The following is a 21,981-nucleotide window of genomic DNA, read 5'->3' as shown; positions in this document are numbered from 1 at the left end:
TTTGTCTACCCGTACCTGGACGATTGGTTGATCAAGGCCTCCTCCTTCTCAGAAGCTCGAGCGCACTTCCAGAAGACGTGCGTTCTATTGAACAAGCTGGGGTTGCACATCAACATGTCCAAGTCTGTCCTGACTCCGGTCCAGTGCATTCAGTACTTGGGAGCCACCATCGATACGGTGTCAGCAAGCGTGTCTCCTTCGGAGGAGCGATGATTATCACTCCTTCGGAAGGCTCAGGCTCTTATGACCACTCCATCTACGACAGTGAGGATGGTGTCTTCTCTACTGGGGTCGATGGCCTCTTGTATCTTCCTGACGCCACATGCGCGGCTGCACATGAGACCGCTGCAGGAGTGCTTGGAAGATCAGTGGGACCAGAGGAGAGGTTCTTGGGACGACAAGATACGACTGTCTCTGCATGCTCTTCAGTCTCTGAAGTGGTGGTGTTCAGCGGAGAATCTCCTCAGAGGGGTTCCCTTCCACAAGGACATTCCCACTCAGACTCTTGTGACGGATGCTTCTCTCCAGGGATGGGGAGCGCACTCCGGAGACTTACAGATTCAAGGGACGTGGTCCCCGACGGAGTCCACGTACCACATCAATTTCCTGGAACTCAGAGCTGTTCACTTGGCACTGAAGGCTTTTCACCCGTCCTTCCAGACCAACTCTCTGCTTGTACAGACGGACAATACGACCACGATGTATTACCTCAACAAGCAGGGGTGCTCGAGATCGCGCACCCTGTCACAGGAGGCGCAGGCGATCTGGCACTGGCTTCTGGCCCGAGGACTGACGATAACGGCCACCCATCTGCCAGGTGTGCAGAATGTTCAGGCAGACGCACTGAGCAGACTGATTCAGGAAATCCACGAATGGGTCATAAACGACAAAGTACTGGGAGAAGTCTTCGCAAGGTGGGGAACTCCAGACGTAGATCTGTTCGCCACCGCAGAAAACAGCAAATGCCAAGACTTCGCCTCCAGGTATTACCAGCCAGGGACGCTGGGGAATGCGTTATGGATCAACTGGTCGAACAGCTTTCTGTACGCTTTTCCACCCATTCCCCTGATTCCGATGGTTCTCATCAAGCTGTCCCAGTCCAGGGCGCGGATGATACTGATTGCCCCGGAATGGCCCAGACAGTGGTGGTTCACGGACCTGGTTCACCGGTCTCTCCTTCCTCACATACGGCTGCCGTGCAGGCCGGACCTTCTCACGAAGTTTGGGGGGCGGATGTTGCACCCCAACCTCTCGTCTTTGAGTTTGGCGGCATGGCTCCTGAGATAGTGCAATATGGACATCTGAATCTCCCAGAAGATTGCATGGACATACTGAAGGAGGCTAAGCGACCTTCCACTAGAACTTCTTATGCTTACAAGTGGAAGAGGTTTTGCATCTGGTGCAAGTCCAAGAACTATGACCCTACGACATGCAAGGAGGACGTCATCCTTTCATATCTACTACATCTGGCGCAGGCTGGCCTTAATGTCCATTCCATTAAGGTTCATCTGGCAGCTTTGACTGCCTACAGGAAATGCCCTTCACAGACTTCCTTCTTCCAGATCCCTGTGATCAAAGATTTTCTGGAAGGCTTGAAGAAAGTATTCCCTCCTGTCAGGCTTCCCTCGCCTTCATGGGAATTGAATGTGGTGCTGTCCAGATTGATGAAGGAGCCTTTTGAACCTATTCATAAGGCTTCGTTACAGCACCTGTCCTGGAAGGCGGCGTTCCTCGTGGCCATTACATCGGCCCGCAGGGTGAGTGAAATTCAGGCGTTGTGTTGCCAAGAACCTTATACTGTATTTCATGCTGCTAAGGTTGTTATGCGTACTCACCCTAAATTTCTTCCCAAGGTTATTTCTGATTTTCATGTCAACCACACTATAACTTTGCCTACGTTTTTTCAGAATCCTTCATCTCCAGCCGAAAGGTCTTTACATTCCCTGGATGTTAGGAGGGTGTTGAAATTTTATCTGGATAAAACCAAAGATATTCGTAGGTCAGACCAATTGTTTATTAATTATGGATCAGTCAGGACAGGTCTTGCTACCTCTAAACAGTCCATCTCGAGGTGGATTGTGTCCTGCATACAATTGTGTTACCAAAAGGCTAATAAGACCTTAGGGGGCAAACCTAAGGCTCATTCCACCAGGGGCAAAGCTGCCACGACGGCTTTGCTTCGTAATGTTCCCATTGCAGAAATCTGCAAGGCGGCCACTTGGAAGTCGGTCCATACCTTTGCTAAGCATTACTGCCTGGACACTGATGCCAGGGCAGACGCTCAGGTTGGGCAGGCTTCGCTGCGAAATCTGTTCGCACAATAGTGGTGTTATTTCTCATTTCTCCACCGCCGCTTTGGTGTGGGGATGGGCTTGCCATTCTATTCACTAGATTATGACTATACACAGAGATCCCCTACTACAGAAGGAGTAGTTTCTGTCCTGTAACTCCAGTTCTGTAGTAGGGGTATCTCTGTTATAGTCATAAGCGCCCGCCCTCCTCCCCGGTGGAGAGAGATTTTCATGTACGGAATGCTACAGGTCTGGCGTGTTACGCCTTCAAAAAGAACTGAAAGTAAATGGGACCTGCAGTGCATTCTGGGATACTGTGAAGTTCTGGAAGGTTCTCTTCAAGGCACAGTATCCTATTCTGAGCCACATAATGGCAGCCTATGGGGCTTGTCTGTCCAGGTTCTCCTCTCTATCATTCCAGAGGGTGTTTGCTGTTAAAGCAAGGGAAATCTGTACAGGCTTTGCTGTTTTGTGGATTTTGTGGTGGAATTTCTAGTTGAAGTACTGGACAGTGTAGCTTTTATAGGCTGCATTATCTGTCTTTAAATTCTCTCTTAAGTGTCTGTGCAGTTCTGCATTTTTTCGACACTTTAAGAGATTATTTTTGATTGTTCCGGGGTCCACGCACATGGGCGGGACTATTCTCTAGATTATGACTATAACAGAGATACCCCTACTACAGAACTGGAGTTACAGGACAGAAACTACTCCTTATTGTAGTTTCAATCAGCCAGATTCATCAAGCCAAATTGCGATCGCAATAGCTGCGAAATCACAATTGCGATCGCAATTTGACGGAAAGGAATTCAAGAAACAGAAAATTCCAAAAATGCGAAATCGCTAAATAAAAATTGCGACTTCGCAAATAAATTTGCAGAATCCTGGAGGATGGGCATTTGCGAATCTGAAATTGCGAGAAACCATGGATTCTGCGAATTAATTTGCAAAGTCGCAAAACAGTCGCAATCGCCATTCATGAAAAATCGCTAAATGCGAAAAACGAGAAAATCGCAAATAGCGACACGCAAATTAAGAACTCAAATCAGGTGGTAACCAGTAAGGAACATTTATTTTTTTCAAAAAACGTTTAACTAACTCCCAACAGGTGCAGGGCTGACCAAACACATTTAAGGACATGCAGCTGGAGCCTGGGGATTCCCACAATGCCTGGACTCTACATGCTGGTGAGGCGGTGAAGGCTACAGCGAGCTGCACGGAACAGACGGAGGATACAGGAGCGGATATTCCGCCAGCGGGTCACCCTTCTGGGCCAAACCAGGGAGCAAATCTATGCTAAGTACCGCCTGAGTGGGGCTATGATAATCAAGCTCATACGGGACCTAGACCCCCTGATGCAGCACCCAACAAGGAGGACCAATGCCGTGCCCACACATGTGCAGGTATTGTGCTGCCTGCACCTCCTGGCATCCGGAAGCTTCCAGGGGATGGTCGCTGTTGCAGGGGGGATATCCCAGCCCACCATGTCCCGCTGCCTAAGGAGTTTCCTGGAGGCTATGCTGACCCGGCTACACCACTATATATCATTCCCCACCAGCCAACAGGACCTCAATGAGACCAAGCTGCAATTTTACAATGTAGCTCAATTCCCACACGTCATAGGATGTATTGACTGTACGCACATCCACATTTGCCCACCTGCAGAAACGGAATACATGTACCGCAACCGGAAAAGCTACCACTCCCTCAACATCCAGATGGTGTGCAATGCAAAAACATTCATCACGGACATTGTGGCACAGTACCCGGGGAGCACACATGACTCCTTCATCTTCAGGCACAGCGGCATCCACACACGACTGGCCAGGAGAGACTTTGGGGAAGGACACCTACTAGGTAAGTACACATGCCCCACAATTGTACACTGTGATCATGTAGCTGCGCAGAACAGGCACTCACCCTCTGCTCCTTTCATTCAGGTGACAGCCGCTACGCTCTCCGTGAGTACCTCCTCACCCCATACCTCAACCCTGCAACACCACAGCAACGGCGATTTAATGCATCACACATACGCACAAGGAATTGTATTGAGAGGACATTTGGCCTGTTGAAAAGCAGGTTCCGCATACTGCACAAGACTGGTGGGCCATGAAATACGATCCTGAGGTCTGCTGCCGCATCGTGGCCGTGTGTGCTATCCTTCACAACATTGCTACCAAGCGCAGGATCCCTGTTGACATCTCTGGCAGTGAGTCGGAAGGGGACAACCAACCACCTGCTCATATGCGTCACGCACGCGGGGAGAATCCTGCAGAAGGACACAGGCGCCGTAACGAAATCTGCATGAACCATTTCTAATGCACCCACTCCCCACACCCATTACTTGACTCATGCATGAGAACATTAATAATGACATGAGTCAGATTAAGGTAGTCAGAACATTTGTATTTGTTACAGCACAATAAACTTGGCATTCTGCTAACTTGTACATGAATGACATATTGCGTCATATGTCTGTTCTTCAGGAGGGGATGCTTGTAGCAGCAGCATGGCCCCTCTTTTAAATGTTCTATTGTTCAATTCCGCCTCCGGGAAGATGCTCCCAACCTCCTTTCTACATCCTCCTCCTGATTAGGCCGTGAGGCAGCAGAGGGCCTGCTGCTGCGGCGGGGTGCTACCACCGGTGGAATGGACTGGCTGCTTTGGCTGGATGTAGCCTCACTAGTGTCGTCAGCCCCCCCCCCCGCCTGGCCATGGCTGTTAGCCAGCATGCCCTGCACTGCTGTTGACACATGCTCCAGAGCTCTGGCGACGTCCTGGCAGCACTGGACCATTTGGCCCTGCATGGCCAAGGAGCGTCGCGAGAGCTGCGAGGTAGCGTTCCCAATTATATAGTTGGACCGCGTGTATGCTGTCAGGCGGGACAGCAGCTGGCGGTGTCTGCGGCGGTTGAGATTCTGGTGGCTGGAGATGGCCTGTGTGTTGGCCTCCATGGCAGCTGTCATCCTCTCCATGCGGTCTGACATAGCAGCTGTCATCCCCTCCATGCGGTCTGACATTAGTGCTACATTTCGTGCGGTCTTGTTTAGTTGCAGGTGGATAGCCGCAAGATGACGGGCCTGGGTCTGATGCACATGTAGCATACGGCGCTCAATTGAGAGCCCACCTGTTTGCACGTTTTGTCCCCTGCCAGCGCGGGAATTGTTAGTGCGCTGCACTCTCACCAGTCTGCTTGACTGGCTCCTCACAGCTGCAGGGCGGCGGGTTGGTTGGCGAACTGCTGCTGGTGTTGCAGGCCCCACTGGTGGTTGTGTGACGCGCAGTGGTACTGCAGCGCCTGGTGGCTGAGGGGTGGCACTGGCAACAGGGGCAGGTGGTGTAATGGCCGCTGGTGCGGCAGCTTGCCCTGATGGTCCGGGCTGTGTGGATGGATGTGTGTCCCCCTCTGTGTCCTCCGTGATGTCCTCGATTACCAGGGCATCGCTGTCTGTGCTGGGGACTTCTGCGCCACCTGTGATGTAAAGTGGACGTTGATTAGTGACATGTTTCTCACCCATTTAGGCTTCCTACATGCATGCAGACTACCATTCCCTGACTGGCTGCGGGATTGACTCCCACTAAACATGTCTGGCTTAATGGGGCAAGATGGTAATTGTGGTCAGACTACATGTCCCACAATGCAATAGCGCTTTAGTGGTGTGCTTTGGCAGCATGACTGGGGTTTGATATGGGATGCTCTGGAGTCATGGACATTGTTAGGGGACAGGGGGTTGCAGTCGCATGGCACTTACCTCTTGTGTCTTGGGTGGGTCGGGAGGAGTCCAGCTGGGTAACACCTACGCATGCCTGCGGATTTATGGTGTCCTCCACTCGGTCCTCCAGTGGTGTGTTCAGTGGGACAGTGGGCTCCCCTCCACTTGTCGCCACACGCTCCCCCAGCCTCTCTGCAATCTTCTCCTTTGACCGCCCTCTGAGGTCATACCAGCGTTTTTTTAGCTCGTCCACGGAGTGCTGGGTCACCCCCTCAGAGTTAACTTTAGCGCGGATGCGCAACCATAGCCGCCTTTTATCGGCCTCGGGCACCCTTCTGGAGTCTTTCCCGAAGAGCCGATTGTAGTCCTTGCAGACTCCTTCTATCAAAAATTTGAGCTCTTGCTCAGAAAATTTTATTTTCCTCTTTCTCCCACTGGAAGATCCACCTGCAGCTTCTTGTGACATGCTTGTCACTGGGGTGTCTCCTGTTTTACTCCTGTAGGCACACTGGAAGGGACCTCTGATGATGCTGCTTCCAGTTTAGGCTATCACTGCTGAGGGTGGAACCTGCCTACTTCCTGGTTGTGATGTCATCACAGTGCTCAGGATGCGACTTCCCGTTTTTGCGATCTCGCAGTTAGCGAGATCGCAATTTGCGATTTCGGTAATTGCGAGATCGCAATTTCAACACGGGTATCGGCCGATTATGCGAATATTTACCGATTTTCGGGGACTCGCACTCGGCGATTGCGCCCGATTGCGAATCGCTTTTTTTTCTCGCTAACATTCATGAATGCCAATCTGCGATTTCTTAATTGCGATTCGCATTTTCTCGCAATTTAGGAATCGCAGATTGTGACATTGATGAATCTAGCTGTATATGCGTACATTCCATTTCAACAATCCTAAATTAGGAGATAAATTAACCAGCATGTATACTACTCATATTTTTGGTGTCCTATTCAGTTGTTTGGAAACAGGCTTACATGGAACAATATAGCACAAACACTTGTATTTTCTATGGTCTCATATTCAAATCCTTTCAGGACTCAGGCTTTCATTATTTTTCGGTTTCATTTTTTGGAGGTGATAATGCATACCATTTCAGTGTCTAGAAACTATTCAGTGTAGATTAAAATTACTGACTGTTGTTAACTTTAGTTTGAAAAACTATGGAACCTTAATGAAGGTAAGTTCCAGAAATGAGTTGCAATATGTTTAGTGCTTTTGTGGCAAAAATGTTGTCGTACTTTTTACTTTAACACTGGAAAGCAATATATATTTTCTGTACATGTAGTGCAGTTTAGTTCAAGGTCTCTTGCTGGCTGCCACAACAAGGTAAGTGCCTTTCTTATAAAGTCCTAGCTCCTGACAGCTTATACATTATTGATGTGTCTTCAAGGCAAAGGATTTAATCAGACTCTGTGCAGTATTAGCTCTTTCTTTCTTCAATTCTGCATAAAAGTGTTTGTAGATTTACTAAGTTACCATATTGTCAAAGGCATGGCAATTAAACAAAGGCCTTAAAACTTTACAAAACTTATGACTATAGGCCAAATATCATCTTTATAACAGTATTCACAGATAACTGCATTATTCCTGTGTTAGTAACAGACCTTCTCACAAATCTGCTCAATAGTACTTAGCTGTATCAAACCCTTCACAGACAGCAGGAATCTTGGCTAGTCCTCTGGGATTTGAAATTCAATCACACATAGACCTATAGAGTCTTCTTGCTCACTTTGATGTTCCAAGTACCTCAACCTTGGGAAAGACAACCTCAGTCAGTGGACTCCACTGAGGCTCATGATTGGCTGACATTCCATCAAATCACACTAAGTGGCAGACTACTCAGCCCCAATGAATGACTAATCCCCTGATGTGACATAAGACATGCTGAAAATAAGAAATAGTGGAAATGGTCCGATGTTCTAGTTGTAGTTGTGGTTGTCTGGTGGGTGGTAATTAAAGTTTCCTATGCAAATGAATTTGGCAGAGCTATTTCTCAGGCTTTGTGTCTGGCCGTTTAAGGAAGCATTTTCTGTTGAACTTCTGTTCTGCTCTGCTCAACCACCACTGTTGAGATATGCTAAGAAACAGAAACGATATCTTCTGTAAGTTGAGGGCTACCGGTCCTCATCTTCTCCTTTCGTATGTATCCAAAATAGTGCACTGCATTACACAGTTAGGTCTACTGACACGAGGTCTGTCTATAGATTTGTAACACATCTAAATGGAATAGAATGGAATGGAATGGAATGGAATGAAGATTTGTAAATCGCGATGGCTACCCAAAGGCGTCCCAGCGCTGTGGACAGACTGGTGGGTTGAACTGTAGGGGCGGGAGTGAGGGGAGCAGAGGGAAGGGTTAAGTGTGGGATTTATTGAAAAGCCAGGTTTTTAAGAGTTTTCGAAATGTGAGCAGGTTGGGTTCTGACCTGATTGTAAGGGGCAGAGTGTTCCAGATCCTGGCCAAGTTGTAGGAAAGCGAGCGGCCTCCGCATCTGGCTCTTCTTATACGTGGTACGGAGGTTAGGTAGGAGGTCGCGGATCTGAGGGCCCGAGGAGGATGGTAGGCTTCGACCAAACGTTGATTTATGGCGGGGCCTGTTCCCCAATAGGAGAGGTGCGCGATGCACATGCTCTTGAATTATATTCTAGCTTTCATAGGGAGCCAGTGGAGGTCCTTCAATCTGGCTTTGACTGAGGAACGGCGAGGGAGGTTCAGGAGGATTCTTGCTGCGCAGTTTTGGATAACTTGCAGTTTGGACAGTGTGGACTGTGGGGCGCCTAGGTATAGGGCATTGCCGCAGTCGAGGCATGACAGGATTAATCCTTGGACCATGATTCGTCTAGAGTGAAACGGGAGGAGGGGGAGAATCTTGCGGAGCAGTCTCATCAGTCCAAAGCAGATAGCGGCTAGTTTGGTGGCTTGGTAGTTGAAGGTGAGATTGCGGTCAAGCCAGATCCCAAGGCTCTTAATTTGATCCTTAGGTTGGGGGGGGGCTACCTAAACAGATGGTATCGATGGATTTGGAGATGTTATTTCCAAGGAGCATTACCTCTGTTTTGACCCCGTTAAGTTTTAGATTGGAGACCGACATCCAGGACGCAACAGCTTTCAGGCAATTGTGTAAGCTGTGGTTGGAGTTGAGAGGGGGGTCCAGTCCTACCACCAGCTGAGTGTCATCCGCGTAGGTGACAATTTTCACCCCAAAAGGGCGGACGACATCAGCTAGGGGGCTAAGGTAAACATTAAAAAGGGTGGGACTCAGGGAGGAGCCCTGAGGCACTCCACAGTTAAGAGGTTTACTAGGGGAGGTAAACTCCTTTTCGAATACCTGGAAGGATCTATCTGTAAGGAATGATTCCAGCCAGGTGAGCGCCATGCCTGACACTCCAATCCTACTGAGGCGATGGATTAGGATGCTGTGATTTACAGTGTCGAAGGCGGCACTCAAGTATTCTTCCCTAAGTACTATTTCAAACATTTTAAATTCTGGCTTTCTTATTCTATGGTGCAACATATTGTGTGAGAATATTCCATGTTGATTGCAAGCCGATATGAAACCGGGAATGCACTGACTTTGGGTGGTCTACAGGATTGGACAGCTGTTCATCCACTCTGTTGGGCATCTTAACCGAGTGCAAACAGGGAAGAAAGGCCCTGCTTCTGGGGGAGTCCTTGCTTCCCCATTGCATGTGGGGCAGAGGGCACATGCTGCTCCTTGAGGCCAAGGCCTTCCTGCCTCTGCCACCAGACATCCTTAGATAGCTCTGGAACCAGTGAACAGAAATGGTTCAATCTTCATGTGCCAGCCGTCTACTTAACTTTAAACTTGGAAAACATGTTTATGGCATTGAAGGTGCAACTTCCACATCGTTAGAGTCTATCGGATAGTCCCAACGTATTTTCTTCTTCAGGTTTAGTGCACCAATTCCAAGTCCAAGAATGCACAAGAATATGTCCGGAACACGCTATCAAATTTAAAAACCTCTATTGTTCAGTTTTGATGGTTCCTCATACCATGAAAAGCATCTTGGCTTCTTAAGAAGAACATAAGATGGGACGATCCAATAGACTGTAACTATGTGGAAGTTGCCTCTCCATTCACATAAAAAATTATTTGAAAGAAAGTTGCTCAATTAATGCTTGAGAATGCTCTATCCACTGACCAATATGCCTTTAATACTGCCATGATCCTCATTGCCTCAGTATGAAGACCACAGTTTTCAGTGGCAGTTTCTACTTTGTCCCCGTATTTTTTTTTGATAAACGCATTTTTCTGGTTTTTGTACATTGTATACACATTCGATTTATCCTCACCTAAGTAAAATCAAATACCCTAAAAGGAGTTCCCGCCATACTTCCTCATAGACCATACTATCCCCACCAGTTCCCCCACACGTTTCTAAGTTTCTGCAGGCAGCCTCGAAATAGGTATATGGTCTCTTCCAGTTTAGCACACCAGTCCATTGTTGTTCGCCAGCTGGCTGTGGGGTAGGAGTGGGGTGCGGTCAGAGAGCACCAATGTCTTGCAATGTCCCTCTTAGCGCTCACTGCCCCAATACCCGGTAAAGTTCAATCTCCGTGTGTTTTCCCAAAGTTGTCAACATTGTCCCAATATTTAAAAACAGTTATGCAGTATTTGAAACCGCGTTTTTGGAAATATGCAAAGTACCAGATCATGCCAGAAACCGGGTGTGTTAAAGACCTATCATGACAGGCTCCACATTTGCCGTTTTTTATTGCACCATGTACATTACACTAGAATTCACATTGCCCTCTTCATCAATTTTTCTTTTTGCATTTGTCACCCCGAGTGGAATGGGTATGCCCAGACGTGGGTCCCGTGCTCTCTCTACTATTGGAGTGAAGCTAGCCTGGCTGATAAGGGGGTTAACCCCCAAACCGGTCCAGGGAGAACCTGACCTGACCTGGCAGTTCGGGCGGGACTGTTCACATGGGGAACAGGGTCAAGACTGATTTGCATATAGCTGGGTCTGAACTGGAATGGCATGGGGAGTAAAAAACCGATAGATTTAGGCCCAGATCTCTGCACTGGGGTGAATGTTTGACATTGATCAGCATTCTGTCCATCCATTGTTCTTTTTGCATCTGTTATGTTCAGCACCACTGCCAGGCCCGAGTCCCCATGGTGCAGATATGCACAGCAACATTGGCCTGCATCGATCCATATTTCCCCAATATGACAGGCCAATCTTAATGCAAGCATTACTGTCAGCTTGATTCCCTCTTCTGCTCATCTTCCTGTGAGGGGGAAGGAGCGTTATTGGGGTTGCACAGTGGAGCTGCGTGGCCCAGGCACCCAGCTCCTCATTCCCGCTGCAGAAATGGTTGTAAGCTCGCTCGTCCTAGGTCCTCCCCTGTACTTCCGAATTCACTCCTGTGAGGGGGGGGGGGGGTGGGGAAGGGGGCTTCTACTTCAGCCTTGTTCTTAACTCCTGCACTGTCACCAGCAGATGAAAGCAAGATCAGCGGTTCCTAACATTTTTGCTTCTAGGGACCCCTACTGAAATGTATAAGATTTGAACTTCAAAAACAATTCGCAAAAATGCAGAGTCAAGTAAGGATAGAAAACATACACAAATTTCGAAATCGTTTATTACATTCATAAACCAAAAAATCGAAAATGTAATTGTAATGATAAGGTTGAAGCTTTTCAAAATCTGGTTTTATTTCTAAAAGATGACACAATATACTAAACTCTAGCACATCACTTTCTTTTTTTGCTCTAATGCATGTTCTCTTGTTGTCCGCACATACTAGTGCATCAGTTGAGGCCACCATTCACCCATTCTAGAATATATTTACTGTACTTGCTCTCCTTCCACAAATGAGGCTAAGGATGCCACCCTGATTGTTATCCTCCAATTTTAGGTTGATTCATATTTACAAAACGTTATTTTACTTTTACATTTTCCTTTTTTATTGATATATACTATATTAATGTCCCATTATTATTTAATTCTATAAACAATCACGGACCTGCTAAATATGTATTGCGGACCCAGAGGATTTTGCGAACTGCAGGTTACGATCCGCTGATCTAGACGCACGTGTGTGCGCAGTACAGATTCACAGGTCACTTGTTCTTCTGACCCGGAAAGGCAAGGTACATGTAAAAGAGTGTAGCTTTAAATCAGAGAAGAAGCACGCCACATAAACAGCTATGGTCACAGGCAGGAGGCTGTGGCTACAACAGCCACGACCCCTCACAGGGTTAGATCAAGGCACCCTTCCCAGCCCAGAAAGCAGCCCTCTAGTCTTCAGCCCTCCAGGGGAATTCCAGAGGGACAGGCAGTTATTCTGAGTCTGGGAGAGGAAAGCTATAATACAAGGCCAGGGTGTTAAAGGGACAACCTGACAAAGAGACATATAACATATAGAATTATAGATGGGTGACAGTGAATTTGGGGATGGTTTTCACCTTAACCAACCCCACCACCTCCTACCTTTCTACCCTCTCCTGCTGCTGTGCTGTCGACCAGCAGCGCTACAATGACAGGCTCTCAGGGAGACCTTGAAGGCCTTATGACGTACCAACAGTGGTTAATGTCAGTGCTTAATTTGTAAATGAATGAGTGTTGACGCCCAAACCTCTGCTCAGAAGTCTGCGGCCTGCGGTGTTAAATGTAGACGCGGCCAATACCAAGGCTGCAGAGATCTAAAACCTTCTTGTGCCTCTTTAATTCTCCTATTGTGTTGTCCCTTTCTTGTGCTCTCTTAATGTCTGATGTCGAAAAAGAAGTTCTGGTCCCCAAAAACCATCGGCTCAATTTAAGCACTGGTAATGTTTGTTGGTCTATGTGCATGGGCACCTGTATGCTTGATGCACACTGTAACTGTAAAATTGAGCTCCTTGAGGTAGTTTGGTCAGTGTGCATGTTGTATGCACGTGTATCTGTATCGTGTGTGACTGCATGCATGCACCATACAAAAGTGAAACCTGACCACCCGCAGACGCTCCTGCACAGTCTCGCGCTTGCTGGTTGTGCATGGTGATCGAGTGCAGGCAGCTGGTGCTGCGTTGCTTCCAGGGCTGCGCTCTGCTCCGGTCCGGCTCGGGGTAGCTGTGTTTGCCCGAGCGGCGCTGCGCTTGCTGTCCTTGGTGGGGCGGGGCTGCTGAGCTCATGAAGCGCACTGCTGTGATATCCGATCCCGTCCCGGGAGCCCCAGCTGGATGCAGGCTCAGCTGCAGCATTGGCCCAGGCAAACCCTATCCGAATGCCAAGCCCGCAAACCCGCTGCACTCCGGGTGAGGCCTGTGGCGCGTGCTGCTGATCACTGGGTGAGGCATTTGGCGCGTGCTGCTGCACACCGGGTGTGAGGGCTGTGCGCGTGCCACTGCACACCGGATGAGGACTGTGCGCGTGCTGCTGCACACCGGGTGAAGTGAGGGCGGGGGCTCGTGCTGCTGATCGCCTGTGGCGCGTGCTGCTGCTGCACCCCGACCCGCCTCTGCTTCTGGAGGGCAGACAGGGTGCTGGTTAAGATAAATGGGACGACTGCACGTTTCTATTAAAGCTTCAATACAAAAGGGAAAACAGTCCACTAATGATTCTTCCACCTTTATCAAATCAGTTATCTTCAAGTGCCCAGAGTTGTGGGGAGGACTGAAAGGTCTTCATTATGTTTCGTTGATGCCTTCACTGCTGAACGCGCAGTAGTTAAAGACTAAATGAATTTTCCCATCTAGGTCTGTGAGAGCAGGGGGTCCATCTTACACGAAAACTCTCAGTTCGAGTGCGTTCCCTGAGAGCATGGAGAGCGGGTGTAGCGTTAAGTCAGAGCTGCCCATTTGGAACTGGGGATCCAGGTTCGATTCTCGGCGTCGGCGCAACAGCCTGTGATTCTGGGCAATTCACTTAATCTCCCCGTGCTGAAAAGCATGCCCCGAATCACAGCATGTTGATCTGACGCCGAGACTCGAACCTGGATCGCAACATAGCGTATTTTTGCAACATTCATAAGTTACCCCCTCCATTTTGCGCCTCGAATCATAATTGAAAGATGGAAGCCAAGGTTACAAGGCCGCAGGGTAGTTACATTTGAAACCAATCAAGGGAGTCCGGTGTTGTCATTTAGGAGGATTACAGATGTTCTAGCTAGCCCGGGTTATTTTGGCCCACTACAGTAATCCCAGCATACTTTTTTGGGGGTGTTGTCAGATGTTATTTCTTCCATTCGTCGTGATTGTTTCAGGACTTCTGGCCCATATAGTTCCACAGTGCGGCAGGACATGTGCGCAAGATCAGCGGTATCAGTGTGACGGCGCGGGGATTCTCCAGATACAGATGGGAATGATAATGATTTATGTGCTCGGCTGGGTGTCAGGTGCTTGTGATGCTCTATGTTAAATTGTATTCGCTGGACCCTTACATTTCTCAAGATCAATTTAGGGTATTCTGTCACTTTACTACATTCTCCGCCTGTTAGTTCAACCCCTTATCCTGTGTCCATCTCATCGTCAGTGCTCCCAGGTCTTTGGTCATGTTTTCCAGCGCCAGGTATAATTGTGTCACTGCCTTTCTGCCACTTCAAAGCAGTAGTTTTTTGCACAATGCCATATAAGTCAATGGGAGTCTCCCATAAATGCTCCATGCTTGCTCAAAGACAATCCTCAATGCATTATATGTCAAGAACTGTCCTCGGGGGCATGATGCTTCTGCCTAAGACTTTGAAAAGTGTGCAGCTCTCCTCCTGCAGATCTTTAACTGAATTTGTGAAACTAGGTAGTATCCATAGTTGCTAGTCTGGAGAATAGGTGTTTAAGCATCATCATCACCTGTGCTATTCGTTTTGTGGTGCCAATAAACACCCCAACACTGAAGTGGGAGAAGACATGTCTCGATTTTTCAGGGCATCACTTCTCCCTAGCCACTTGGCTACTCGTTGAATTTGGGAGGCCAGGTAATACAGCTCAATATCAGAGGTATCCAGCCCCACAGCCAGTGCTTAATGTGAGCTGGTGGGGGCCACCAACACTTATTTTTGGGAACCAGCACTTATTTTTCCACATCAGATATTTACTGAAAGCAAGAGAGGGGAAAACACACAAAGTGGAAAGACTGAGGGAGAGAACGATGAGAAAACCGTCACAAAGGGACAAAGCGGGTACCTGTAAGATGGAAATAAAGGGGCAGGGAATCTCTGGTAGTGACTTAAAGAGGCATGAGGTGAATTCCAGACTACACAGCCTTTGAATTGGGTGCGGCAACATGTAATCGTACCAGTCGCTGGCTTCTGAGCAGAGCTTTTGGCACTTATTCTTTCACACATTAATAAGGTCAGCAACAATACTATTGACTTTTCCAACCAGGATGCCAGCCTGGATTCTTGGATATTTGTGATAGCTTTTGACAGGTTTCCCAGCAGAAGATCTGCTTCCCTTTGATAGGTCTGATGGGCAAGCAGTGGGACGTAGCGATGCTCCAAGATAAAGGCAAGTATTGTATTGTATTGTATTGTGGTATATTTGTATAGCGCAACCTGTCACCACCAAGGGCATCCTGGCGCTTTTGAACCATGATCCAGCGAATTCGGCAGCTAGCCTGTCCTAGGGAAGAGGTAAGTTTTTAACGCCTTCCTAAAGGCTGAGAGATCTTCAAGACTCCTTAAGGATATTGGCAAGGAGTTCCAGAGTCTGGACGCCGCCACTCTGAACGAGCGGCCGCCCATCCTCACTCTCTGGAACCGCGGGACTACTAGTAGCCTGGATGAAGAGGACCGAAGGGCTCGAGATGGAAGGTACCAGGCAAACATTCTTTGCAAAGGGATCGGACCCAAACCATGAATAGCTCTAAACACAATGCATGCTGCTTTATAGCGAACACGTAGATGAACCGGGAGCCAATGGAGTACCTGTAGCGCGGTTGTAGAGGAGCTGTGGTAGGGACGGGATAGGGCAAGTTTGGCTGCAAGATTTTGAACCCTTTGGAGCTTGCCCAGAAGTGTTACCGGGGCTTCCAGAAGTAGTGCGTTGCAATAGTCGAGTCGACTTAAAATGGTGCTCCGCACTACTTCAGGTCTAGCTTGCTCAGGGAGGAGGGGTAAGACCTTGCGCAGCATTCGAATAAGCATCATGCACGTTGAAGTAGTCTTGTTTACGTGCAGATCCAACTGCAAGTTGGGCCCAAAAATGACGCCCAAGTTACGCGCCGATTGTGCGGCTGACACTGTGTCTGAGAATGACTGGGGCCAGAAGTCGTTAGGGAGATCTCTAGGGACTCGGTCGTTAGAGCAATGCAGGACCTCCGTCTTAGTTCCATTGAACTGTAACGAGTTCAAGCGGAGCCATTCCGCTGTAGCCTGCATGCACCGGTGGAAAGTTTCCATCGGGACTGCATCCTGTCCCTCGAGTGAAAAAACCAGCTGGGTGTCGTCCGCATAATTAAATGCGGAGATCCCAAAGGATTTAATGAGCTGGACTAAGGGGCGGAGGTAGATATTAAAGAGTATAGGGCTGATGGCTGAGCCCTGAGGTACTCCTTGTCCCACCCTCCGCTCCTCTGAACTAAAGGGAGGGAGCGAGACCCGTTGCTGACGGTCGTCCAAATAGGAAATCAGCCAGTCCCTGGCCTTATCTCTGACCCCGCACTCTTCTAGCCGCGATATTAAAATAGGATGGCTGACCGTGTCGAACGCGGCTGACATATCGAGCAGCACCAAAAAGGCTGCTCGACCACTGTCGACTCGCGCCCGCAGATTGTCCAGCACGGTCACTAACGCGGATTCCGTCCCATGAGCTGGGCGGAAGCCGAATTGCGTCTCATCCAGCCAGACGTTCCCTTCTAGGAAGCCGGACAGAGTGCGGGTAACCAATTTTTCCATGATTTTAACTGGAAAAGGAAGCAGAGAGATTGGCCGGTAGTTGGAAAGACAAGCAGGGTCAAGTGTGGGTTTTTTTAAAAGCGGAGAAACCACTGCCTTCTTCCAACAACCCGGTACAATTCCTGTTTCGAACGACTGGCAGCAGATGGAGTGCAAAGGCTGAAACAGTTCCTCCTGAAACAACCTCCAGAATTTTGGAGGGAGAGGATCGAGAGGCCAGCCAGACGAGATGGTAAGGGCTAGGCTGCCAAACTCCTCCAAGGAAGGAAGGGGAAAGCTCCTCAGCTGGGGTCGACTGGCCGCAATCGCCGGAGCTCCCAAACTGAGGGCCTGGTCCGAGGAGGGAAAGGAAGAGCTACTCAGCTGGGGTCGACTGGCCTCAATCGCCGGAGCTCCCAAACTGAGGGCCTGGTCCGAGGAGGAAAAGGAAGAGCTCCTCAGCTGGGGTCGACTGGCCGCAATCGCCGGAGCTCCCAAACTGAGGGCCTGGTCCGAGGAGGGAAAGGAAGAGCTACTCAGCTGGGGTCGACTGGCCTCAATCGCCGGAGCTCCCAGCCCGAGGACCTGGTCCGAAGCGGGAGGGGGGAACCACTCGGCTGGGGTCGACTGGCCTCAGTCACCGGAGCTCCCAAACTGAGGGCCCGGTTCTCTGGCTGGGGTCGACTGGGAGACGCGGCCGGAGCTCCCAAACAGAGGTGGGAAGCCCTCTGCGGGGGTCGACTGGCCATCGCTCCCGGAGCTCCCAAACCAGGGGAGGCAGTAACTGGGTCCTGCAGACCCTCCAGGATTCTGCAGATTTTCTCCTCAAAGGCGTCGGCAAGTGAGTCACAGAGGGCGTGCGACGAGGGAACGGAACTAGCCACACACGTAGGATGGGCAAGGTCCCTGACGATTTTAAAAAGGGCCTGTGCCTTATTTGGGGCCTGATTCAAGGTGGCTTCCAGAAAGGTCGCTTTCGCCAACTTGATCTGAGCCTTGTATTTTTGTATGGCGGTCCGGAACGCAGTTTTCTCCGAGTCTAAATACTGTTTCCTCCACACCCTTTCTGCACGTTTGCAGTCGAGTTTAAGCTGGCGTAGTTCGCTCGTATACCAGGGGCTAGCTCGATTCACCCTCCCTCTCAAGTTGTGTAGATTCATGTCTACCCGTCCCACATTAGGTCTCAAAGGGGAGAGATAGGATTTGAACATGTTCGCTTTCACTCCTGACTTGTACGCGAAGATCTTTAGCACCTGCAGGGCCTGCTTTATAGCTTCCCCTCCCCCCACACACCCAGCGTCGTTTAGGTACAACATGACATTGTTATCGAAGAGGGAAATCACATTCACATAGTCCCTTATCAGGATTACCTGATAAGGGTTGCTAATAGCCCCTTAGCCAAGGTATACCAGAGAGGTTAGAGAGGGCTGCCTGATGTGTACTTTTGTGTATAGTCCAGTTGTTTGATACAATTTTCATAACTCTGGCCTGGGGAAACATAAGAGTTTGTTGCACTTTAGTATTTGCCTGCCTAAGCCCATTTCTTGTAGTACAACGAGCAGGTATTCCCAATCCAAGATATTTAATGTTCTCTCCATGTCTACGGTGACTACAGCTGCCATCCACGACACAGGTTGGTATTCTCTGAGACTGCAGGGCATGCACCAGACATTTGATATTCATATCTGTATTTCTAGGTTCCAAAAAGCCTGTTTGGACGGCATAATCTAGTCACAATAAAAGAGGGCAATTTATTTTGTCCAGAACCTTGCCTAAAACCTTGCAGTCTAGTTTAAGCATAGCTAGAGGGCGGTGTAATGATCAATCTAGTGGCCCTTGACATGGTTCGGGCAATCCCTCTTGAAGTGGGTGTATTGTACCCTGATCATGCACCTCTGAGTACATAGACTACAGTGTAGGAGCAAGAGTAGCACTAACGGTCATGTACAATTCGACCGTCTGCCATACCCCCATCGTCAGGTCTTTCATCATCTGCCTGACCTCCTCGATTGTGGTAGGTGTCTCTAGCTCCACCGATTGCAGTAGGTTAAGTGTGCTCTAGCCTTTGAGTGCCTGTATACAGTGCAGACGCCTATCGAGGAGGACGGTGTACGCTGTTGAGTTTTCTGTTGTGCTATGGCAATTCAGCATTAATTTCATCTGCATAATAACTTTGTGGCTGTCTGGAGATCTCAGCAACCTCTTAGCAGTGAAACAATCCTAGGCAATTCATACATTCGCCATGCTCCTGCTAGTACATCTATGATTTGCCTATAACTGAGCTCTGCATGTGGATTCTAGCTTTAATTCTCTTATATAACCTCCTGTCTCAAAATTTCTTTCGTGATTACGAAGCTCACTCAATATGTAGTCATTAGGCAAGTGCCTCTTATGTAAAGTTTAAAGGCATCCCACTCTAGGAGGTTGTCATCTGCGGCGCCGGCATTGATGGTAAAATGTTGTTATACGTGTCCCTTGATCTCATCTACAAAGGGTAGGTCAGTTAACGAGTCAGTATGCAATTTCCGGGGGAATAATTGTTTGTTGCTTCCTCCAGGTTACATGTGCTGCTAAATGGCATGATCAGAACACACGAGGCACTCTGCTGTAGTTATCCTGCCATATCCAGGCCATGCACTGCCGAATAGAACGAGTATTCCTCGGCATCAGCGTGTATTGCACGCCATGGTTAAGTTAATTGCCATTTTGCAAAATGAGGGGACGTGATTGTTTGAGGTAAGGGAGGGAATCAGATGTCTTTATCTATGTCATTGCATTTATTGTCAGCCTCCCCTCCACCTACCCACCACATATATCTGAGGTCTGAGCAAGAGGAGGCAGATGTACTTGCAAAAAAAAATCTGCCTTTTGAGGCACTGGGAGCATATATGGTGAATATCACTAGCGGTTTGCTATCTAATAACCCTTCCACTACTACAAATCTCACCTTCAGATCAGTTTTAACTTTGTTTACCGCAAAAAGTACACCAGCCCATATCCATACCAGCACTCCTCTATCACAGGGAGTGTATGACATTAAAAAACATTTGTCCCCTCCATTTATTCTGAACCCTTTATCTCTCTAACCTGGACAAAGGGGTTTCCTGCGGAGGACGCCTCGTCTGTGTAAGGTTGTATGACATTACAACACCGTCAATTACCATGCATGCCGATAACACCATTTTTTTTATAACACATGCCTTTACCACATCATATGACCAGGTAAGTATAATTAATGTAGGTGTTACACACACACACACACACACACACACACACACACATATTAATATATCTTTACATGTGTGTGTGTATATATATATCTATATCTATATAATGTATTTTCCTATTATAGGGTAAATTACATATATATTTTTTGGGGTGACCCCCAACCTCCCCTTTTTTCACTACCCTTACTATTCAAATATCTTTACCCACCCCTAAACCCTAATAACACCCAGTACCCCTACCCACCAATAGACCCCCAAACACCCTTAACAACCACTACCCTCTGCAAACCCCCCAAAATATCTATACCACCCAATACCCTTACCTACCCCGTAACCCTAAAAATACCTTTACCACCAAATACCCCTACACACCCCTAAGTGCTAAAAACACCCTTACCACCAAATAACCTTACCCACCCCTAAACCCTAAAAATACCTATACTCCTACCCATCACATAACCCCTACCCAGCATTGAACCTAAACACCTCTCTCTCTCTCTCTTTTCTCACTCTTCTCTCTCTTCTCTCTCTCTTCTCTCTCTTCTCTCTCTTCTCTCTACCTCTCCCTCTCCCCCCTCTCTCCCACTCTCCCCTCTCTCCCTCTGAAAAGTTTGCATGGTAAAGGCCCTTCGTGCCAATTACCGCATTGTGAAGGCTGTGCCCCTGCGTGCATTCCGCTTCACTGGGCTTCCCATCTCCCTCGCATTGCACCGCTCTTACCTGCAGCGGCCGCGGCTGAGGTCAGGATCTCATATGTGCACGCGGGAGACCTTTGTGGTCACTGTAAAAAGCCAACGTGCATGACTTTCAGTCTCAAACATGGGGTCAGATATTAGGTGCTTCGAAATCGAAATATTCCTGCTGCCGTCGCCTGCACATAAAAATTAAACCACCCAAAACTAGAATATTGCAAAACAGTGACTTATCGCTCTCCTCAGTGAGGACAGCACAGCAACATGAAAATCGCCTGCACATAATATTGGTCAATCTCCCAAATAACTCATTGTCCAGATGAATTACAATCCAAAATAAGTCTCATTTAGCGAAGTTCATGGCGGTTGTGAACAGGCCCTCAGTATCGGTCGTCTTTCTGAGTCACACCGGGAAAGCCCATATGATGAATTTTAAAGAACGTTTTTCCAAATATATCGACTGAAAAGTTGTAGCCTTTATAGGCAGTTTAGAAGTAGAGATTATTAAATATTCCGGGTGCTAATACCTCTGAGTCACTTCCGGTTTCTGAAATTGAACTCAAATGCCACATAGATGATAGTACTAGTAAAAACAAAATACAAAAGTGACAAGATATGGTTAGAAAATGACTGTGGTGTGGGAAAGAAGCAAAAGAGAAATCGTTAAAGACAAAATCGTTAATTTTGGAAAAAGCAAATGAACCCTTAAACTTTAGATAAGGTTTTTTAGGCACTCTGACTTTGATTTTTAATATTCATATGCTTCTCTATTGGTTAAAAGATACAAATTGAGCTTTTGCTAAACCTTTCCCACTGAACCCCCCCTTTGGTCCCAATTAAATGATTTTCTGGGAGGTCATCTCTCAATGGCTTGGATAAGCTACGGCAATCGTAATCTTGACTAATTTTATATGTTTTTTTTCCTTTGTATTTCAGTTTTATTACTCGAGAAGGTAGAGAATGCTGATCTGAGAAATAAAACATTGAAGATTACGGACTTTGGCTTGGCAAGAGAGTGGCATCGAACCACCAAAATGAGCGCGGCTGGGACGTACGCGTGGATGGCGCCTGAGGTGATCCGCTCCTCCATGTTCTCCAAAGGAAGTGACGTATGGAGGTATTCTGTGCATTTGGTATAAGATGCTCTAGCTGCCCGTTATTTCTGTAATACACTATAATATTTATTGTATTATTTTTATATAGTGCAGAACATTTTAAAGAGTTCC

General features: G+C 48.0%; 1 protein-coding gene across 1 annotated transcript in view; it reads left to right on the top strand.

Moving 5' to 3' along the window:
* The window catches only part of MAP3K9 (mitogen-activated protein kinase kinase kinase 9), a 349,830-nt gene that overhangs the window by 107,046 nt on the left and 220,803 nt on the right, over positions 1-21,981 (top strand). Inside the window, exon 3 of the mRNA XM_078659615.1 lies at positions 21,692-21,872. Within this exon, the coding sequence (XP_078515741.1) occupies positions 21,692-21,872 (181 nt within the window). The remainder of the gene's footprint in view (positions 1-21,691; positions 21,873-21,981) is intronic.

The sequence above is a fragment of the Lissotriton helveticus genome, chromosome 9, assembly GCF_964261635.1.
Source record: "Lissotriton helveticus chromosome 9, aLisHel1.1, whole genome shotgun sequence".
Classification (NCBI taxonomy): Eukaryota; Metazoa; Chordata; class Amphibia; order Caudata; family Salamandridae; genus Lissotriton; species Lissotriton helveticus.
Note: the sequence above shows the minus strand (reverse complement) of the source record. Positions and strands in the feature narration are given on the sequence as shown.